Genomic DNA, 22,942 nt, shown 5'->3' with positions numbered 1-22,942 from the left:
CTAAGTGGAAAAAAATCACTTCTAGTTTCCCACCTAAATACCTTGGAAGACATACAGAAAGTTGAATGCTCAAGCATCCCCAAAGCCAAACTCAGTCAGTCTTTTGCCAGAATCTGAGAAGGGATTATAGGCTAATGAGCCTAGGTTGAAAATATAATGACTTCCCTATCTATAGCCGGGTAGAATCACACTCTATCCTTTTATACCATTTGCTTCCCAAAATCAGAAACTTGTAATTTCTGTCAACTAAAAAAATAGGCAGTCATCAGGGCTACTGCACGGGCAACTTTAACAACTAAAGATGATCTCCTCCCTAACGTCATTATACATAGTATTCTCAAAGTCTACAGCTGTCAGAAAGCAAATGGGCAAGACTGGAGGAGGGAGCTTTGGGAGGAGTAGAACTAGAGCACTGACTTCTAGGTGGAGAGGTTTCCTCAGTAAAGTTCTGAGGTAGACATAAAGAGTCTTTGTCACGGTGCGTATTGTGGATTTCAGCTATTCAGAGTTTCAAAGAATCCAGCAGAAGAATCCCCTCTTAGTCCAGCAAAACAATAGTGCATAGATGTCTACTCTCAGTGGTGTTCTAGTAAATGCTTAACACTCTGTTCTCCAGATTTTTTTAAGCCCTGATGTATGAAGTTTGCTGAGTCCTATTGTGTAAACACTCCTATCACAGCCGAGTTTCAAGCTACCAACTTGATACTGTTTAATGTGGAGTTGGGAAGAGATACACATGGTAGGCTCTTATGTGCTCCTAGAGGCTGGCTTCATCACCCACTGTACTGTTCACTGGAAACTGCAATGATCGGATCACTGATAACCCCAACAACTCAGGAGGATTTGACTGTTTTCAAGATGGATGGAAGATAGAGTCAAAAGCAGTCCAGTACTTCCTCTGTAGGCCAACACTACCCTGTATGACTCTCCTCATTAGAGCATGAGTAAAGAGAAAGAATCTGACGTGAGATCTTAGGGAGTAAAACATTCAAAACAAGATAAAAGGAAGAGTATCATGATAGTTATTTACTAGATCAGTAAAATAAGAAGTTTTAAAACCTTCCAGACATCTACAGCCGGAAGAAGCATGACCCTGATGGAACAAGAGCAGAAAGTAACAAGGAGAAATGTGGAGATGGAAAGGCATCAGAATCAGCTCAAAGGAGGATGAATAAATAAAGAAGGATTGCAGGGATAGAAAAAGTACAATAGCAGAATTAAAAATCCACAATGTAGTCATTATAGACAAAGGAGGCATGGAAAATCGGATTAAATTGGTATCAGGGAGGATGGATTAGGGTGTGTTCCCCCACCACGCTAAATATAGAGATAAAAACTGTGAGAGAGAGAATGAGAGAAATGGAGAACAGAGATGAGAGTTCCAAACTAAGAACTACAGGAAAAACTTAGAAGAAGCCAGAATCATTGAATTAAAGAAATGAATAAGGTAATAATTGAAGGAAATATTTTTCCTGAACTAGAAAGAACCTGCCCATACAGATCCAGAAGGCTCATCATGTTCCAGGAAAAATAAAGAGAGGGAGGTCCACACTACACTCATTTTGTCATTAATAAAATTCTACCATCATGAAAAAAATCTTCAATGATAACAGCATAAACCGATTTACCTACAAGAGAAGCAAAGCCAGGTCAGCCTCCATTTTTTCTTCTATTACTTCAAATGGTAGAAGACATTCTGCAGAGTTTGAGGGGAAAAGGTTCTGACCTGAGGGTTCCTTGTGCAGTGCAGTGCCTTCTACATGTAAAGATGAAAGAAGTGCCTGGTCTTAGGGGGATTGCAGAGTAGGGAGCTAAGGTGCAGATGAGGATAAACAGCTCTAAGGGAGTTTGGGAAAGGTCAGCAATAAGGCAGAGAACTCTTCCTATATTTGTGATTGTCTGCCTTTAGGACTTTATGAGGTACATGTGTTATTTAAAATTTTTTTTAATAAAGAGCATGTAGTTCTACAATAGCAACAAAGAAGATCAAAATCTTGACCTAACGAGGTAGATCAGAAAGACATCATTCCATTTTGTTGATGAGACACTGGGCTGAAAAAGTGCTTATGATGGCTCCCAAGTGGCAGAACTACAGAACTAGGTCCAGAATCCACATCATCTGAGTCACTGTTAAATATACCAACGGCTCTGTGGGTTCCACCTTGTCATCCCTTTGGAAAGCAGCAGTCAGGGTGATGATGGCCTGCACGTGCGCTGGGAGCAAAGCAGATGAGAGAGGTGGATAATGCTGGAACACCCAGCCTCATTTGGTTTATTCACTTATTAATTCAGTCAATCAACATTTCTTGAGTATCCCTTATGCATTGGGCATTGTGTTAGGTGTTGGGATTGCGTGGATGAATAAAATGCCACTGATGCTTAGTGTTAAGAGACTTAGAACACTACTATCAGGGAAAATTCCCCTTAAATACAGAATAATAGTGCTCTATGGTCAAGGCAGTTGGTAAGGATAGGCACATAGACCAGGCAAAGCCTGAGCCCACCAGAACCATTTGGAGTGCTTGGGAAAAGCCAGCGTGCTAGGCCCCACTCCTCGATCCCTAATTCCATAGATAGAGCTCGAGAATTTGCATTTCCTCCAAGCTCTGGGATTAGTAAGAGTTGCCCAAGGCTGCAGATGGAGAATGGATTTTAGACCAGGAGAAAATCTTCCATCTTACGAATATGAAGGGAAGAATTATGTACACTTTGGGACTCCTTTGGGTTATGAGACACATCTAGCCAAGCAGGATTGCCCTGGTCCCTAAGAGAAGTAATTCTGTAGGTCACACTATCCATTCTGGAGTGTCTCCATGGGTCTATGGCTGTGCAGGGTAAAATTACAAAGTCTTGAGTATGGAAGAGATCTTGGTCCCACTCCAGTCATTGCTGAGATGAGAATGGAGTAAGGGACTCAAATGGAGTAAGGGGCTTGTCTAGCATCTCACTGCCTGTGAATGGCAGGGCCAGGAGTAGAGGTCAAGTTTCTGGACTCCTGTCCCAGAGTTCTTTCCAGGTAAACATCACCACCATTCTCCTTCTTGCCCCTCTGTTTTCCTGGGATCTGCTAAGCAGTTTTTCCTGGGCAAGTATTAAGTATTTCTTAAATAAGTTATATTCTTCCTAACCCCACCCGCCAGGTGTCCCCCAGAAGTCCTTCAGGCAGCCAGGGAAGGGTTAACTTTTGTTGGACTGGAAGCCTGAGCTAAGGACAGACTGTCCATTGTGCACCCGCCCCCTCTGGAGGAGTCACTGACTGTTGGAATGTGACAAGGCAAAACGTTTTCACCTTGCGTGGCTTCCCCTCCTCTGTGGGTGTGTGAGTGAATGCGTGTGCCCACACATGCATGTTGGCAGAGGCGCACCACAAGAGGACTCGCAGTTGTTTTCCAGACTGACTGCAAAATCGAACTGTGAATTTGGGGTGGCAGGTACGTGCCGGAAGAAGGCAAAAGGAGAGCAACAGCTTTGTGTGCTGGGTGAAGTAAACAGACGGGTTAGGTTTCTTTGCTCCTTGCTTTTGAAAACTTCTTTTTATTTGTATTTTCCTAAAGTGAGGGGAGCATGTGCACAGGAGGGGCTGGATTATCATTTTCAGCACAGGCAGTGAATTTCGCAGGGGGAGGCATGGGTGGGTGGAGCTGCCGTTGGAGTAGTTTGAACCACAGGACTGTGAATAGCTATCGGGGGCTAATTCATTTTCATTCAGAAGGAACTTCTTGAAGTCCTTCTAGTGCTCAGTCCTGCTCTGGGTGCTGAAGCGGGTATAAGTGTTGTACAATCACACTCGGTCTCAGCCTGAGACTGAATTGCAGTTGAGTAAGGAAAATAAGATTTGTGTACTCAAAACGACGTAGACAATGAAAGACTAGTGTTTAGTGGCAAGCTATACAGTTGGGTGCAGTGTAACTCAGGCCAGGAAGTGAATGCTGTGGTCCAGAGTTTGCAAAATGTCACCATGGAGAAGTGAAGACTTGAGCATGACCTTGACATATGAGAAGGCTCGGGATCTGTTTGCTCATTTGTTCACTCATTCCTTCATGCAACAAGCATTTGGAGAGCACCAGTTGTATGCCAGGCATTGCACGGATCGGTGGAAGGGGATACAAGGAAAGATTCTTTAAAAATACCAAGGCAGAAAGAATTCTGTATATGTATTGCTGCTATGGAGACTGGTTTGACTTGAATAGGGATTGCAAGTTGATGGCTAATGAGCCCTAAGACTGGAGTCTTAAGGTGAGACCAGTATGGAAAGTCTGAAATTGATGTGCTCCTGAAGATTGGGATTATTTGAAACTGTGTTACTGTTTCATCTCTAGCATTTATCATGTCACACTCACACCGCCCTGGTTCAAGTCCTCATGCAACAGGAATCGAATTTCAGCTGAGCCTCCTCTGGTCTCCTTGCCTCTAATATCAGGTTCTCCTAACTCACCCTCAAGCCACGTGCCAGAATTATCCTTTGGAAGCATAGCTTTGATAGCGCCCCTTCCCTGCTGACATCTCTTAAATGGCTTCCCATTACCTGTAAGATATAATCCAACTTGTTAGTGTGACATTCAAGGATGTCCATGATCTGGCTGCAAACTTTGATCTCCAGCCGTACCTCTCACTGGTCCCCATTTTGTACCACACCTCCTAGCCAAACCTTAGCTTTCTCTTTCCTGAGCATAACTCTGCCTGCTCCTGCCTGAGGCCTTGCCTCGTGCTCTTCCTTCTGTCTGCTGTGTCTTCCTTCCTCCCACTCTGTTGAAGCCCCTCAAGGTCAAAGCCATATCCCATGCTCTCCTTAAAGACTTCCTGTGTAGTTTCCTATCTGTCTGTCCACTCTGGTCCAAGTGGAAAACATTTTCTCTTCTCTTCGTTTCTGCCCTTTCTTATAGGACATATAAAAATCTGCTCTGTTTTATTTTTCAAATCTCTCTTGGAAAGTATCACCTCCTCGAGGAAAGAGATTGTCTTTTCATTGTATCTTAGGATCTTGACTTGAGGAGAACTAAAAAAAAAGGGCGAATTTTTATTTTTTCTGGATCTCTTACGACTTGAGTTTTAAGTTTTGGAACTTTGTCTTCTAGATCAGTTAGTCAGTGATTTATACTATTAAATGTAAGACACTGTGAAGTGAATAATTTTTTTTAAGGGAAGATACTTTCTTAATATTAATGATATATCCACTGGATTTACCTCTTCAGTCCTCTGAAGTTTAGATTTCACCTTCTTTTCTCTCATCTCAGAGCCTGTGATATACATTGGCCTACTCTGGTTCAAAGGTCCAAATGGACTTAGTTTAAGAACATTTTATGGGGAATATGCCTCCACTTTTGCCCTGACCCAAGGATAGCTTTATAGGTATGTACTAGGGAATTAAAATGCAACATTAGAGAGTCATGCCGGACGGAGTAAACTGTTGAACACTACTGCCATAAGAAAATTTGGCTTGCAATTTGTATGGATCTGGGGTACAAGCTAAGAAAGACCTAGTGGATTCTTACTGCGTGACAAGCAGGGACATGTTCTAGAGCATCTTGATGTCTCCAACAGCTAGTGTGGTACCTGACACTAGACAGAGAGCCCTCAATGAATTTTGACTTGAATATGACTTTCAAAAAGTTGTATAAGGTTTTGGGCAGATAGGCAGATCAGTCTAGATGAGACAGAGAATCTTACAAGTAAAAGAAACGTCAAGTGTCTCCTGGTCTAATTGCCCTCCCCCACTGCTAAGTGGAGACTTTGTCTCTTTTGTAGCATGGGGCACAGGTGGCTGCTCAGTGTTTGCTGACAGCTTCAGCAAAGATGCTCATGCTCTCACCAGGAAGCCTCCTCTCTTCCAGAAATGCAGTATTCATTGGGTTTTCCCCTAAGTGGAAGCGGTTGTAAATGTGTCTTTCTGCAGGGCTGAGCAATTTCCTGGAGCTGAGTATGTGCCTGAACTTCCCTGGGGAGCAGGGTCCGTGTTGAAGCCCTGGCTGCCTTGCTGGCTGGCTTCCACACAGGGTGTCAGCTGAAAATGTACTGATTCCAGAGGGAGAAAATATGCACCCGGTCTTCAGGTTTCCAGTTCTTGGCTGTTTCTGAATCTGTCTTTTCAGGCGTCATTGGGATGTTTTGGTGGGCACATTGGCTGGCCAATACCTTACACTGATGAGCTCAAAGGTGGAAACCTAAGGTGTACAGTAATGTCATCTGCTGGGAAACTTCCAGAGTATTCAGCCATTTAAGAAGGCCTGAGTGTGATCTGTCTGATTGCCTAGGGGTGGAAAGAGATGATGTCTTGAAGTTTTGTGCAGCCCCAGGCTCTAGGTTTTCTCATGAGAATGAGCATTTGGGCTTCTTTTTGGGCTTTGAAAATGATGAATATGAAATTGGGACTAATGGGACGTACAGTGAATAAGGGTGAAGGATAGCTTAGCTGAAGCTGTGATAGCCCGCAGAGAGCCTGGCTGATGTTTTTCTTTTCCTCTGAGAGGAAGGCGGAATCAAAAACCAAAGATCCTGGGGGTGATTTCTGATACGTCCAAAGGCCTGTAAAATGCTCCCTTTCTTTTTTGGTTGTTGTTGTCATGTAGACATAATGCCATTTTATTTAAGGACCAGAAAGGGAAGTAAAACTCTCTGGAATGGCTACTTTTTTCTAAACAATTAATAGTGATTAAATATCTTGTGTCGATGGAAACACTTTTAGGGGTTGTTTTGTATTAATCACAGCGTTAGAAATGATTTCCCACTGAACTCTTTTTGTTTTCCTTTTGCAAGCCTGCACCTAAGCTTTGCATTTATTTTAAGAAATAAAGATAAGACTTTGCATAATTCAAATAATTTACAATGAAAAATGATCAAGGAAGAATGGTCAAGAGGTCGGCTAAATGTCCTTCCTCCAAGGGAATGGAGAGCTTGACCCCGGCAGCTCTGGGGTTGTGTTCAGCTTTGCAAACTGTTCTTCATTTGTGAGAGGGAAGTGGTGCAAGAAGCCAGCCAAATGCAGTTCCCACAGACCTGAGCATCAACACTTCAGACTTCCCTTTCATCATGGTTGGTTTTGATGGTGACTCAGCCAGCTGTGGCTTCAGTATAAGAAGCTTCTAGCTTGTTACTGGACTGCAGGACTTGCCTCTCTTATCTTTATTCTTGGGCCTCCAGCCATAAAAATTAATAACAATTCAATGAAGGGCTGTGTGTGTGTTTCGCCCTATGCTCCAATATAATCCTATTTGGGAATGTGCACATTCTGGTTTGATTTCTTTCCATCATTTTTTCTGATGCCATAGATAAGAGGGACGGGGCTTCTGGAAATTAGCTTGAGTTACTTTTGAGATCATTTTCCTTCCTGCCATGGCTAATTATCTCTCTGCTTCTCAGTTGCAGATCTGATCTCTTCTGAACACCTCACCGTGTCTGCATCCCTGGGACTGTGAATCCAGCAGCTGGACCACTTTGTCCTTGGAATTTTGGGTATCCTCTCTTCTCACCTTTCCCTTTTCCCGTTTTCCCTTCCCCCTCCTGAGAACTCCTGAAGACTGTAGGATTGTCATGGAGTCCAGGGAAATCTTAAGCAGCTCCCGGCAAAGAGGGAGTGAGTCGGAATTCCTGCCGGTCTCTTCAGCCAAGCCCCCCACTGCTCCTGGCTGTGCAGGAGAACCTTTGCTCTCTGCTCCAGGAACTGGGAAGGGGATCCCAGTGGGCGGAGAGCGCATGGAGCCAGAGGAGGAGGATGAACTGGCCTCAGGACGGGATGTGGATTCCAACTCCAATGCAGACAGTGAGAAATGGGTGGCAGGAGACGGCCTGGAAGAACAGGAGTTCTCTATCAAGGAGGCAAACTTCACAGAGGGGAGTCTGAAGCTGAAGATTCAGACTACAAAGCGGGCTAAGAAACCCCCAAAGAACCTGGAGAACTATATATGCCCACCTGAGATCAAGATCACCATCAAGCAGTCTGGGGACCAGAAGGTGTCCCGCGCTGGGAAAAATAGCAAAGCCACAAAGGAGGAGGAAAGAAGTCACTCCAAAAAGAAGGTAGGGAGCCCTGTTTCGTAGGGTTTTTTGTTTGTTTGCTTTTGCCATTTCAACTTGTAAGGGTCTATTTGCTTATTACTTATTTATTTCTGAATTACCAATGTCCTTAATGAAATACTTAGGGTCTCCAGAAGAAATGCCTCTGATATCTTGGTATAGTGTCCAATTTATTATTATAGTTTTTACCCACTTGAAAAATAATAACTACTAGAATTATAATTCTGGAGAGTTCCTTTTATTGTGTAGCAGCCCATTGGCTGGGTCAGATCTGGCTAAGCTGTGACAATGTTTTGAGGTGTTTTTTTTTCCTTTAAGATTTGCGTCAGTTCTCATAGTCAAGAGTGGGCTGTTGAAAAATTATGGTCAGTTAGAACAGTTCAGAAGTGTTATAAACTCCTTTTGGTTTCAATTACTATTGTAAATCTTTGTCAAATAGGCGAGTCGCTCACCTGACTAAAGAAGTTCAGTCTTCGTAGTTAGTGAGGCTCTGAGAGGGCTGGGAGATCATCACGCTGAAAGCCAGTGGTGAGCATCAGAGCTGGAACTGGAGAAAGAAAAGGGGCAGGCGACTGACCTGAATTTTTGTCTAATACATCATAGACTTTAAAGCTTGAGTGTTGAATGAACTTGGTTGATTGTCATTTTCCTCCTAAAAGTCAAAGATGGGTGTAGAAAGCAGCTCTCTAGGAGACTGAGGGAGTCATTTGGTTGGGGATGAATGGATCCAGGTTTCCTTGTACTTGTTTTGTATCACAGCAGGTTACAGTGAGCTCCCTTCCTGTGAAGAGTGTGGCACTCAGCTATGATAGCAGAGAACTCCCTAGTCTAGAAAGTTCTTGTTCCCAAGAATGTCTGGGACTTGTGAATAGTGTTGAAAGGTTCCCTCTTGTTGACGGAGTTTTGGGTTCTAGGCTGTAGGTGTTAATCAGAATCTTTGTAACTCTCTGCCCCACATGTTATTTATTTGGGCTCTAGACATGATGGATTAGCTAAAAATGACACATATATATGAACCCCTCTCCTTTATAGCCCAGGAATAATCTGTAGTGTTTCTGTTACCAGTGGTGTTTGAGCTTGTAGTCATTTACAGTAGAACTGCTGGGAATCAGGATTTTCTTTATCGTAGGGTTTTGCGTCTTTCATCATGCTAGGTGTTTTCGGGAATTTGTTGCATTTAAAATTCAAAGACTTTAACTAGAAGAGACTTTCTAGGGTGACCAGTGCCTCCCAGTTTGCTCAGACTATCTTGGTTTTAAGACTGAATGTCATCCATCTAGGTACCCCCTTAGTCCTGGACAAGCCGGGAGAGTTGGTCACTTTGCTTTAACATTTGGATCACGAAGGCATCTTTAGAAATTGACTTGTTTTTACAGAGCATATAGGCAGTGCTTTCCTCTTTCCCCTCCCTAGTACAACTTTGCTGTGCTTTCTGGTTCTCTCTCATAGAACCAAACATTATTTAGATGCATGTGGAAACTTGAGATTCTTGTAAGCAAACACAACAGCTCAACTCAGTCTCCACTTAGAAAGTCAGGTTTTGCTTTGCAGTTGGGTCTCTTCAGCTTTGGAAATGAATATCTTTGTCTCTGCTCACTGAGATGGCCCGTTCTTTGTTTGCTGTTGGATTTTTGTGTAGGTGGGCAGTCTTGAAAACTGTGGTGACTGTTTTTCCTCCATGCCCATCACCGTGAGGATTTGAGCAGCAGCCCACAGTTTTTTGTGTGCAAACCCAAATTCACTACCCCAGAGAGAGGATAAGTTGTCTCGATCAGGTACTACTTTGCCTAAAGGCACAAGATTGTTCCCAAATATAGCCTTCTGTCTGTTGGAATGCCCTAGAATAAAACTGGAATTTGTGACATGGGTTGATTTCAAAACTGAAACATGTAGTGGACCTCTATTCTCATATCTGAAATTTTCAGGTTGGTCATCCTCACTCAAAAAGCTGGATGCACTTTGTATGCTTCATTGAAATTGCTTCTTTGAGTATGTGACTTACCAAATAAATGTTCTAAGTCTCAGAAATTGGAGGGGGCAGAAAGGAAGAGGAGGGAACGAAATTCAACTCATAGTGCTGCATTATGCTGACACGGTAATGAAAATATCCACAAAAAATTTCAATTGTTGGGAGCTTACTTCATATTGTGCTTCTCCAGTCTTTCTACATTTATTTATGCCTAGAGCTATTACTTCCCAGAAATGAATGAAAAAAAATTATCAGTACTGAGTTGTAATCACTTGATAGATGATAAGAATATTCTCTGATGTCTATTGGATTAGAACGTTAACTTTATTACTCTTCAGGTTCCTGTTATTTTGAAAACTGGGAGTAAGCAAAAGCAGAAGCTGAGGTGGAGGGGTGGAAACCTGGTCTTCCGTTTGTATGGAAAGCTTCAGTGGCGTGAACTTGCAGCACTTACTTATTTGTATGAACGTGAAGCAACCAGCAACATGACCAGTAATTTGGGATATGGCAAAGGATGAGGATGGCATTTCATAAGCAAGAGATCATTGTCTAACTCTAAAATCCAGTCTTCTGGGTCTTTTTTTGTGAATCAAGCCACTTATTGAAGAAGTCACATGGAGTGGCCCCTGGGAGTGGCCTCAGGTCCTATGCTAGGCACTAGGATGGATGCCCTGTTGAGCTGGTCCTTGAGCTGGTGGAGACACCCATTCAGGAGTTGCTTGAATATATGTGCTGACTTGGAGCAGGGGTCGGCAAACTATAGTCCCTGGGCCAAATCCAGCACCCTGCCTGTTTGTGTACAGCCCACAAGCAAAGAATGGTTGGAAAAAAATCAAAAGAATAATATTTTGTAACTTGTGAAAATTATATGAAATTCAAATTTCAGTGTCCATAAATACATTTTTATTGGCATGGAGCCATATCCATGTGTTTACATTTTGTCTATGACTGCTTTTGCACCACAACGGCAGAGTTGAGTCGTTGTGACAGAGTCTGTATGGCCCGCGAAGCTTAAACTATCTACTGTCTGGCCCTTACCAGAAAAAAAAAAAAGTTTGTTAACCCTTGACTTAGAGAAAGGACGTGGAGTTTCAGGATAATAGGAATTTTGTTTTATTTTTAGTGGTTCAGCCTCCAAATTTGGAGGCTAGGGGAAATTGGGTGTTACATCATTATGTGCTTCTTTTTTTCAGACCAATTAATTTTGTTCAAGTCATTGTTTGACAGCCTTAGGCAAAGGCAGCTTATATTGGATCCCAAATGATTTTCTTTCTCATTGGTTTTTGTAAAAAGAATGCTCTGTAGGATAATGACAGCATTCCTTACAGATCACAGCTAGTTCTCTGCTGGGTTAAGTCTATTTCTACGTGTTCTACTGCTTTGGGGTGGAGAGATATATGTGTGGCATCCTCAAGAGCTTTATTCTGAATTTCAAACCTAGGACCAATCCTGAAAACTGGGGAGGTGTCATAGATGTTCAGGGAACGTGACCACTTAAGTGATAAGATGTTAGGAAGGACCCATGAAAATACTACCTCACTGGCTCAAGGATGCATGGCCTCTTCTAATCAGGGGACAGGTTACCTCCCTTCATATGAAATTAGGATGGCAATTGAGATGCTGTATGGAAGACGGTTTATGGTGAATTAATTTATGTGAGGTGTAAGAGCAGCATTTGGTAAGAAGGAGAGGCTGAGAGGAGAGCTCAGAACATATTTCAGGGCCTCAGAACTGTCCTTTGGACAGGTCTTACTTTGCGGATGGACTCCATAAATGCAACTTGCCCTTTGTCATGGCACCAACATTGTTGCATCTTACACTTAATCAGGTAAGTGATGTAATAACAGAAGCTTCCTCTAGTTCTCTTCTATGTCACTCCATAAGAACCACAGAGAACATGGGAGTGAGTCTCTAAAGCAAGTTCAGGTACAACGTGTGAGCATAAAATGTTCCAACAGTGACAGGTTTCTAAGAGGCTCCCAGCTGGGCAGAGCTTAGCAGCTCTCTTCTTTCCTGAGGACTTTCCGTGGGAATCGGGGACACCTGTCCAGTTTCAACAGCAGGAGAAGGAGAGGGGAGTCTTAGACAGGCTCCAGACAGTGACCCAGCGTAGGAGATGCGGTGTGATAATCTGCACTGACTGGCTTTGTGACTTTGGATCTAGAGTGTAACCTTGCTGAAGCCCCAGTTTCCTCATCTGCCAGAGGTGATGATTTTCACATAAGATAACTCAGTGGAAGATTTTAGGGCAAATGGGTAATTTACAGAGCACACATCATAATAGTTCTGATTTGTTGAGCTCTGTGGCAGGCCCTCTGCTCGCTGTGTTACATGTATTCACTTTCACCATTAGTTCTTATGACAGTCCTGCCAGGCAGATATTGTTTATTGACAGATGAGAAAATTGAGGCTCAGTTGCTTCAAGAGAGCAAGAGCAGGAACAGAAACGGCCAGGGTTGGCCTTTGAAGCCAATTCTTTTAGACTCCAAAGCTGTTGTATATTCCTGTCCCTAGGTGAACACACTCTGCAGGACGGTTTCAAGGTAAGGATCTAGGCATTTCTTCCACACTTTTCCACATTAGTTAGGGTGACAGGATCATAATCTGGCATACTGTTCTTAATTCCAAGTGCTTATGAATTTTTACTTGCTTTTGACATCTTCTGTTTCTTGAGGCTTAATTTTTCTTTTTCCCCAGCTTCATCAGGAGAACCTACTTCCTCCAGCAGCAAGGACTTCAACCTTGTATTCATCAGGTGCCTGCCGTGGTCCTAGAAATGTGCTCAGGATTCATTCTTGGCAGTCCCACCTAGACATCAGCATATGTCTATGGAAAGATCTTGTATTCTGTTCTGAACACTCGTAACCCTCACTTAAGAAGTCTAATAGGTCATGCATTCATTTGCTCATTCTCTAAATAGCATCTTCTTTGTGCAAAACACAAAGTATGGATTGAAAAAAGGCTTTTTAGGTGGTGTAGATGGGAGACTAGATTGACATCAGATTGCAGAGAGCGATGAATATCAAATAAATGAGTTTGCATTTAATTCTGTAAGCAATGGGAGCGCTCAGCAGGCTTTGAACTGGGGAAAGGGAAGAGTTGGGAGCCCTGGGAACATAATGAGAGTGATACGGGGTAGAGAAACTTAAAAGGGGAGCCTCTGGGTAATGCAGTTGTCAGTGAGGAAGGACTGCGCTGGCTTCTCCATTTTTCCCATAGGGTGCTGAGAGGCACATTGCTGTCTTGACCCCCTATGTTTTTAGCAGTTTGGTACGTCAGGTAGTTGCGGGGCCCGCTCTGGGAGAGAGCGTTAGGCAGGGGACAAAGCTCAGATTGCCCGACATCTGGCTGCTGCACCATCGTCATTTCCTATTCCCCTCTGGTGGATGGTCCTGGGCATCCAACAGAGAGCCTTCCATCCTCTTAGAGTTCAAGTGGCCTTCCCTCGCCACCATTTTGCCCAGAACCCTCACCTTCTCTGCTCCCTCCTAGGTGCATTGCTTGACTGAGGACCTGCCCTCCCTCCTTCTGGGTGTGTGAATGTGGTGTTTGAACTTCTGAGAGTAAGAGCATCTTCCTTCACAACAGCCTCAACCTGACTCAGAGAGCAGGTCTTGCCAGCGTTTCTTCACAAGAGGCTGAATTTCCCCTCTTGTTTAATCTTATATTTTCTCTCTATAGATTTTTCTTTTAAGCTACACATTGCTATTTATTCAGCAGAATGCCTGGAATTTTTGTGTCCTGGTAGGTTTCCCTCTAGCTATTTTATAGCTAAAGCCGCATGGAGGGTGGTGAGTGATCTTTTCCTCAAAGTATTTGTCTCCACGGAGCAAGAGGGAACATCTGACACCTGGAGCTGAAGGTGTGGGGGACAGAACTCTGGACTTGGGGACAGGAGCCCCGGGCACTACTTTGCCTCTGTTATTAACAATTTCACCTAGAATGTTTCACCTTCCTGGGTCTCAGCTTTTGCGTGTTAGAAAAAAAAAGGAATAAACACGAAAACAGCCTTTAACCTCTGAAACCTCATTTCTGTTCTAAAAACTGGAAACTTCAAGAGTCATTCTATAAATGGGGCAAGTCTTTCTCTTTAAGAAAACTAATTACTATAAACAAAACTTCTGACCTCTCTTTGGACCCACTCTTCCGTCATCAGATTGTTTCCTTTCTGCCCCAGTGTCAAAAGGCCTAAAATCATGGGAGCAAATGTCAGAGCTGAGCTGAAAAAGTGGTGAGATTTGCCATGCGTTCCACGAGGATATTCTGGGAATGTTTGGGTCCCTCTTCCCTTCTTGTATTTTTTTTTTTTTTAACCTCCTGTGTTTGGGATTCTCTGGGGGTTTAAAGCACTGAGCTGACCCTTTTCCTCCTGGTTTAGTTGTTCCCTCAGTAGTCAGCTTCACTTTGAACTTCCCCAAGGAGCAGTCTTTGGTGGCCTCGGTGCCATTGAAGATAAATCTGGCAGGATAACCAAGCAGGAAAACCACGTGCTGTTCTGATGGAGAGTCGTTCGTTCCGTGAAGGGTTCAGATTCTGAATGGAGAGTAGAGATCTCTTAGAAAGAGTCCCTGTCCTGAGAATGGATTTGAACTTGGATCCCCTGATTCTAGGGCTCTCTCTGCCTTTGGTGGAAGAGAACCTGCACTAGAACCTGGGCGCCTATAAACTTAGGCAAGTTACTTAACCTCTTGAAACTGTTTCCTGATTGTATGGAAATAAGGAATAAGAGCAGCACCTCCTTGTTGGTGTCTTATGGGACTGAAAGTGCCTGCAAGCACTTAGCACAGCACCTCACTCGGTATGCATTACTCTTATCCCTTTCTGCTTCCATCTCCTCCGGGCCACCCACAGGACCTTCCTCAGTCCAGGCACAGCTAGCACACAGTGACCTGCAGTGGTGCTGGGTGCCTGGGAGGTGTGGGCTGTCTCAGAAGCCGTGTGTTTCTTTGGGCCATGCTGCTGATCCTGCTTTGATATTGCTGGTGGCTGTGTTGAATTGTGTGAGCTGGACGGCAGTGCCAGTGTCTTATCTCTGATACCTGCACAAGCATCTACTAATACAGCATGTGTCTAAGGCTTTTTTTTTTTTTTTGGTGGTAGTGGGGATTGCTATGGGGATTTATTTAGAGATGGTTCAAAGGTCTTTTATCTCTGTGGTCACTTATCTGCCAAACCAGGATTGCTGCTGAGCTCAAAGCATGACTCAAAATGAAAGTTTTAAAGCAGTGTCATAAGAACAACCAAGTGGGGTGGTGGCTGCCTTCCACCCCTGCCACGCTTCCAGCATTTGCAGATCACCCCCCTTCTCCATCATTGCAATTCTCTGTCCTCAAGAAGACCTCTCCAGCTGCATTTCCAGTTGAACTTCAGTTACATTGCTGTTTTTATTTTTAATAAAATTCAGGAAAAACAACTCCTTTTTGCCCTTTTCTGCCCCATCCTTTGAACTTTCTGATTCATGCAACTTTAAGTTAAAAACGTCCCACCTTCAAAGCTCTACAATGCAGGACATCCCAGGACAACCTCCGCCTGCTTTGCTGTTCATGAGACGCGGCTGGCTTTGGTCAGGCAGTCACTGGTTAAGGGCCAACGCGGAGAACATGGGGACGTGGCAGGGAGGTTCTCAGAGCCTGGGGCCCAGGCCTTCCTTCTGGCTCCTGACTGCATTACATATGGAAAACAAACAGCACGAGGTACTGAAGTCACGTGCCACGGGGGCTTTGTTTATCCACCATAAGCTAAAAATTCATGTTATGATTTGCACACAGCCAAACTGCTTTGGAGAAATGGTTTCAACTTGGATAGTTCTCAGGGTGACTTGACTTGGAAGGTGGTGTTAAGGCCCTGAGAACCCCCCACCAGGGAGGAACCAGTGGCCAGGGGGCGAGGCTGCCAGAGAGGAGGGCAGAAGTTCAGTTGAGCCAGGTTCCCAGGAGGCGTGCAGACAGACACAGCCTGCAAATGCCCGCATTGACTCGCTGTTGGACCCAGTGTGTGGAAGAGTCTGAATTATATGCTGACTGGTGAAGCAGTGAGCCCTCTGTGTTAGCTGAGGCCACTGTCAGAATACAGACAAGCTGCCTCGTGGGCAGCTTTGGAATACATAGCTTCTAAAGATCCTCCTGACTTTCCACAGTATCCCCATGAATCTTGCCCTCTGAAGGCAAGGAGCTCCCTTATATATCTTGAGTGTGTGCTTCTCTCTGAAGTCCCAGGTTTGTTTTTTTTCCCTGCCTGCCCCTCCCTCCCCAAGCTAACTTCCATCACCTCCCCACCAGCCTGTGACCTCAGCAGGGGAAACAATGGAGGCCTTTATTTACTCTGCAAAGTCCAAGCAGTTCTCCTCTTGGTCCCAGGCTCCTGGGGCCACTTGATAATCATCATTAATATCAAATGGAGGTTGCTTCAGTGTGTTTTCTAGACCTTGTTTATTGTGGTTTTCCCCAGATCGTCTTCTCTGCCTCCCACAAGTTTCTAGCCAGTTTCACAGGGGATCAGAGGTGGGGGAGAGAGCACAGAGAATTCTTGAAGTGACACAGAAGACAGCAGCTCTGCCCCTCAAAGTGGGCCACCATGCTTTGCTAATCAGAAGTAATCAATTACAAGTATGAATTTGCCCGGGAATGTGGGCAGCCCTTCATGATGGGCCAGTTAGTTCATTTGCTTAGGGCTGTGAATCAGAGTTCAGCTCAGGAGTTTCAGCATTTTTCACAACGGAATGTCCCCCTGCAGAACCAATGTAAAGGAGTTGCTTCTCTTGGTGGGTCATAGATGTAGCTAAAGGGGAACTATTTGTAGCCTATAATGGGAATCTCTGTGATTTCTTCATCCTTGTCTTTTTTGGGGAACAAGGAGGTGGAAACCGATTTAGTTGGCTGTGTGGCTTTTCCTGGCACCATCAGGTTCCTGAACTTCCTAGTCTTCCTGCTGGATTGCTGCCGTTGAATAAGTGGCAGGTGGGTGTCATGCTGGGATTTGGGTGCTGTTGGATCGTGAAGGAAGCCAAGATTAGGAGAGCCAGGAAGGATCCGAAAAGTAGGAGTTAAGCCCATTGAGGACCCAGGCTTAAATCAAGAGACGGGGAAGGCTGACCACAGAAGCTATGGATCAGAAAAAAGGAATGGGTCCACAGTTGGGTCACACTTCTAGAATCATGGACTTCAGGGAGAGTCAGAAGAGCCTCTGAATATTTCTCTTTCAGCATCCCTCCTGAACAAACAAAAGACACCCTCCAAAATCCCTCACAGACAGTTATCAGGGTGCTGCTCAGTGGCCCTCAGGAAGGGCACTTGCAACCTCCTGAGGCAGCCCTGGTTTTAGGGGAACTCTTTCTTATATTGCACTAAAGTCATCCTTGATGCAGTCTTCTAAGTCATCCCTTTTAAGGCCTAAATATTTCCAGTTCCTGAAACCGTTCCTTGGATTCCATGGTTTCCTGATGCCAAACCACCTTGGTTCCTGTGCTAGGGATGCCTCCTAAAAGGCCTAAGTGGGGAGGGCTCACAGAGTAGAATACAGTCCAGGAAGGTGGGCTGGCCCTGCAGAGCACCAAGGGATTGTGACCTCCTCCACTCTAGAAGTATGCTACCTCTCTTAACAGGACCCTGGCCTATACTGGCTTTCTAGCATCTTCATCAGTGTTCATGTGTACTGAACTCAAGGTCAAAGAAACTCTCCAATTTAATATCACTTTATGCTACTTTTCCTGGTCCAGATTGTCACATCCTGCATACAGTGGATTCTTCAGGCCAAAATTCAGGTGTTTTCCTTATTTTATTATCATCTCTCTTTGCACAATTCTAGGCAGAGTTGTGAATCAGAAGTCAGTCAGATGGTCTGGTTTGAGGCTGGGACTACACAGAAGGCAGAGAAATAAGGCAGCTTTGAAATGTACATGGCCATCTCACTTGGAGCTCCTCTTCTGTGCATCCTTTAGTGGGGCATCTCTAAATGGCTCCCCACCGTCTGTGACACTGGTTTCTCATTTACATATTGGCCTTGGATCTAACTGAGAGGGTTGTTAAAAGTGTGCTGTCAAAGGTAAAGTATTTTCTTTTCAGTTACGGTGCAAGCTTTCTGAGGACAGGAGTTATAGCTCTTAGTATAATATCCACTTATTTTATTTCCCTAGCCTGGATGTTAAACAAGTTCTTGTTAGCTCTGTGCCGATGAAGATAATTCTATGGAAAACACTCTTTTCTACCAAAACAGTTTTTGCTTAGTCAGCCCCGTGTATTTTGCATTGATTCCTTAGGAACATCTGAAATCTTTCATCAGGCTGCCTTTTTTGTGCTCCCATCCAGATACGCTGTAGCAGTGCTGAGGCATCTAAATTCTACACCAGTCTACAGAGTTGTATGGTGTGTTCAGCATAAGTGCTGTGTGTGGGGTATAGAAAGATCTTATTAGGGAGAATCGATCTCAGAGCATTTAGGGAAAACCCAGAGCAATATAATAAACTGTCAAACTATGTGTTGCAGATAGTGCATAGTATGGAAAATTGGTAGCAGCCATCACATCTGCCCAGCACCTTTGCAAAGCATTCATGTCTGCCCAACTGTTGCTTCTTTCTGGTTGGTTCTTAAGATAGTTCAGTGAAGTAGCTGTTATTCCTCCCCATTTTATAGACTGAGGAAGAGACTGGTTTTTAAATAGCTTGCCTTGAGGTTACAACTAATTACCAGCGGGGGTGGGGAAGAGGGACTCAAATCCTTATCAAACCCTCAGGTCTCCTGGTTACCAGCAGCAAGAAGCCATCCTTGAAGTATTCCTCTGTAGCAGGTCTTGCTGGTACATCCTCAAGGAGAGACTAGTTGTGTCCTGTGCAGTTCACCTGATTATTTCTGCTGCTTGCTGCTGGCATAGGCTGCGGGTGAACCTGGGCTTCATCCTGGAGACCCACCCTTTCCCAGATTGCCCACAGCCATCTCCCTGCTGGCAAGCACAGCAGGCACAGCGGCAGTGAGGCATGGTGAGATGTGATTGCTGGCAGGGCAGCATAGGCCTGTGGGATAATGGGCTCACTCTGACTTCAGCTAGAAGGGTATTCCAAAGTGTCCTGCTTCAGAGTGAAAATGTGGGATTCAGCCAGAGGCCCCTCCAGAACAAGATTCTGTGAGCACTGCTGTCTGAGACTTGAGGGGAGGATGGCTACCGCATGCTGGGGATCTGAGTCTGAATCCGTGTCCTGCCCTTAACAAATGAATCTCTGTTTCCTCATATTTAACGAGGGGTTACTACTGTCTCTCTTCCTTCCACATGACTTTGAAGATAATCCGAGCGAATGGTTGTAAAGTGGTTCTGAAATGTTAAAAGTGCAGTGGAAATAAAGGTGCTCTTTTGCAGAACTGCCCTGTAGTAGATTCCTAACCAACTGTAGTCTCTAATTAAACTTTTCCATTGCTTCTTCCAATGTCCCCTCATTCCCTGGCCTCTCTCTTCCCCTGCTTTAAATAAAGCCCCCAGACGTGGCTGTGATGAACAGCAGCTGTGGGTTAGAAGCGGTCAGCAGCCTAGTCCAGATACCCGCCACATGGTCTAATTGCCCTTTGTGAAATTCCGGGGTGAGAGGTCAGCCCTCTTTGCCCATCTTTGTCACTTCTCAGTCATCTGTATCCTGGTGGCAGTTGTGTTATCCCAGCATCCTTCCCCTACCCCCACCGCCCCCCTCTTCTCATGGAGCCCAGGAAAAAACCATCTGCTGAGTTGGCTTTCAGAAGATTTTTTTTTTTTAAATACCAATTTCCCTTTGTTCCGAAGCAACCTCCAATCAGAGCCGGGGTCTGCTGGGTTTGGCGAAAGGCTGGTATTGTGTTTCCTGCTCCCGGAGGAAAGGTTGTCCACTTGCTTTTCTTTTTGATTCAATTCCCTGCCATTCTGCGGGAGAGTCAGAGGTTGCAGCTGCCGCTGTCAGCTGTAAGTGGGGGACCCCCTTGTTTAAGAACCTACGCGTTAATCCTTTGACAGAGGGAGAAAAAAACCCAAACAACAACAACAACAACAACAACAAAAAAAACAGAGAAAAAATGAAAACTACCACTAACTGAAGTGTTTCTTCCTGTTCCCGTCTCATCCTTTAAGTCACACTGGATCTTACTGGTTGTTGATCTCAGGCCTTGCTGTCTTTGGAGGTTTCCTTGAAGAGTCTTTGGTGTCCAGCCTCTTATGTTTCCTGATTTCCTGCTGAAGAATATGAACTGCACTTCAGAGGCATAGGAGAGTCATTCTTTTATGGAAAGCTTGAATCGCAGAGAAAGCCAGTTGGCTGTGTAGGCTGCTTTTCTGGGCATAACAATGGCCACCATTTTGGTACTTAGAGTAGCTGGGAATTTTGCCAAGCACTTGACACATTGTCTACTAAATCCTTCTCACAACCACAATGGAGATGTTCTCATCCCCATTTTACAGATATATAAATTAAGGCCAGAGACCTCCAGTTACTCACCTCAGGTGTCAGAGTCAGGAAGCTGCGATCCTAGCGTGCCCACCCTCTGAGCTCCGAGGCAGCTGGCTCATGGCTCCTCACACAGGCCTCAGGTGAGCTGAACTTAGGGTAGGAGCCAGAGATCTTCACCTTTGGAACTTGCCTTTCAGAAGACGTGTGGGCGAGGCACTTTCTCAGCGCTTCCATTTCTGCCTGTAAAACTGGAACCACAATAGCGAGAGGCCAGGGAACTCAGAGAAACAATTGGTCAAATCTTGTGAAAGCTTTGTACATTCTTCTATCTCTGAAGTTAGTACTTTCATCCTCTTTTTCTATCATGTTCCACAAAATGTGTAAAAATCCTCTTGGCAGATTTAGGAGATGCTCTGACACATTCTCTCAAGTTATCCTGCAACTTGCGAGCCCAGCAGTCCACTGGTGCCACCCTGGCCTTGTGGGGTCTGCCTTCACTGCATACAGCCCCATCTTTACTCATGAGCCTTTGTGAGGTGTTGGCCCTTTACAAACCAAAGGGTGTGTTTTGCTCCTTGATGGTGATGAGAGTGGAGTTCAGCAAAGGGATAGGTGATGAATTCCGTAGATGGGTGAAAATTCGTAAAATCCATAAAGCTGTTTTGAAACATGCCTTCTCCTCCCTCCTCTCGCTGTTGGGTTGAGACCATGACCCAGAGCACTGAGGGACCTGAGGATTCCCCTAGAATGGAATATAAAGTAAAACAAACACAACAGAAAGAGAGAGAGAGAGAGATCAAAGAGTTCTCTTTTGCTTCCTCCTGAGGATATAGCATTTTCCTAGGTAACTTAAAGCATGTATGTGTGTCTATATTCATTTTAATTTTCTTAAAATACATTGTGGGCTCCTATTAATGTGCATTAAATGAAATGCAGCAGCTTTGCTGAGCAATGTACTCAGCTGTGCTCCCGCAGCTATCTAATGGAGTCCTTGCTCAGCACCTCACTATATGAAAGGAGGGAATTTTTACTAAATGTTCTTTCCTTCACTTTCGAATACAATCCAGGAGTGGAAACAGATCTTGCCTGGAGCAATAGGAAAGAGACAGAAGCCAGCATATAGATGCGTTGGACTAGGTGAGGGAGGTTGTATGTTCCTAAACCAGGTGGCAGCGGTACAGGGGCAAACAGTGGGGTTGGGGTCAGGAAGAATTGTCCCATTGCTCAGCTCTGCCAGCTGACTCGGCTGCACCTTGGGTTAGCCAGGCCTCCCTCTTTAGCTCGGTTTTACCTAAGGATGCACATCTCAAAGGTGTGTGAGCAGGGGGAGCAGGAGGAAGTAGGAAAGGGAGAATGTTGACTTCAGAACAGTGGACTCTTCTGGATCTGAAAAAGATGCCCTAACAAAGACAGAATCATAGAGCTAAGATGAGTGGAACTTGGGTGCCCCTGCTGATGCAAATGGCCCCACTTACAGTGCTTTGTTGCTTCTGCATCACTGCATCGTTCATTAATTTATGCATTCAATTAATCAAAGGTATTTTCTTCAATAACCAGTTAGTGCATGCCAGGCACCATCATGGAGATATAACTGGGCATTGTTCCTTAAATGTCTCAAGTGGGGTAACGTCTGCCTGACTTGCAAGCTCCATTAAAGTAGGAACTGAGAAAGAAAAGCTTCCCCATAGCATCTTGACTAAGAAGAAAGAAGTCAGACTTTTCAAAAAATAGCTTGTAGTTGACTGATTGATTTGATTGAGTGATAGGGACAGTGCCTGGCTGATTAAAAAGGAAGACAAGAAGCACCTTGAGGGAGAACAAGGTGAGATGTGAGTTGAGGGTGTCCATTCTGATGGACACAGGTGGCTTTATGGTACTGATGTATTTAATTGATGGGATGTCCTTGAGATTTCCAGCATAGGAAGAGGAAGAGAGAATAGCAAGGTTGGCTGGAAACCTGAAAATTCATGTCACCCATTTTGGCAGAGGGAGCAGAATCCAGGAAAAGTAGTGGAAGAGATAGAAGTAGAAAGGCCTGGTGTACTGGGGCAAGATGGGTGCAAGTGTGGAGGCCATGTGAGACTGGCTACTGCAAGGAGGGGAAGGGCAGGACAGCATTGGAGAGAAAAGGTGTGCGGGGGGTGGAGGGCAGGGAAATGGCATGTGCTTATGGACCACATCAGCATTGTAGTGTCTGGGGGAAGGCGTGGCCTCTGAAAGGCTCCATCAGTTCCGATGGGCTTTGCAGAAGAGGAGTGGAAAAACTGGTGAGGCTGTGGGTACTCCTGGAGAAGCTTGACCTGTGGTCCTGGACCCTCTCAAAATTTCTTATTGCTCCACCCAATGTATTGGCGGCTTTCTACTGGCATGGAAGTCACTTCTGATACTCCTAAGGGGGGGGTGTTGTGCAGGTGGGCTTAGAGAGGGGATGCTGCAGGCTGGACCAGCTGTGCCCCTTTCCACCTCCAGGGAGGAGCAGGTGCTGAACTTCTGGATGCCTGGCTTTCCTTCTGGCTTCAGTCCTAAATGACAGCTGACCTTTGCTCCCAATTTTAGACATGCAGCAG

General features: G+C 44.8%; 1 protein-coding gene across 4 annotated transcripts in view; it reads left to right on the top strand.

Annotated features, from left to right (window-relative positions):
* Nucleotides 1-22,942, top strand: part of SETBP1 (SET binding protein 1) — a 360,697-nt gene that overhangs the window by 13,390 nt on the left and 324,365 nt on the right. For all 4 annotated transcript variants that reach the window (XM_046671519.1, XM_046671516.1, XM_046671517.1 and 1 more), the window contains exon 2: nt 7,357-8,013. In XM_046671519.1, coding sequence (XP_046527475.1) covers nt 7,528-8,013 — 486 coding nt within the window. In that variant the 5' untranslated portion in view covers nt 7,357-7,527. The remainder of the gene's footprint in view (nt 1-7,356; nt 8,014-22,942) is intronic.

Source organism: Equus quagga, chromosome 9 (assembly GCF_021613505.1).
Source record: "Equus quagga isolate Etosha38 chromosome 9, UCLA_HA_Equagga_1.0, whole genome shotgun sequence".
Taxonomy (NCBI): Eukaryota; Metazoa; Chordata; class Mammalia; order Perissodactyla; family Equidae; genus Equus; species Equus quagga.
The sequence above is the reverse complement of the archived record's forward strand: the minus strand, read 5'-3'. Positions and strand labels throughout refer to the sequence as shown.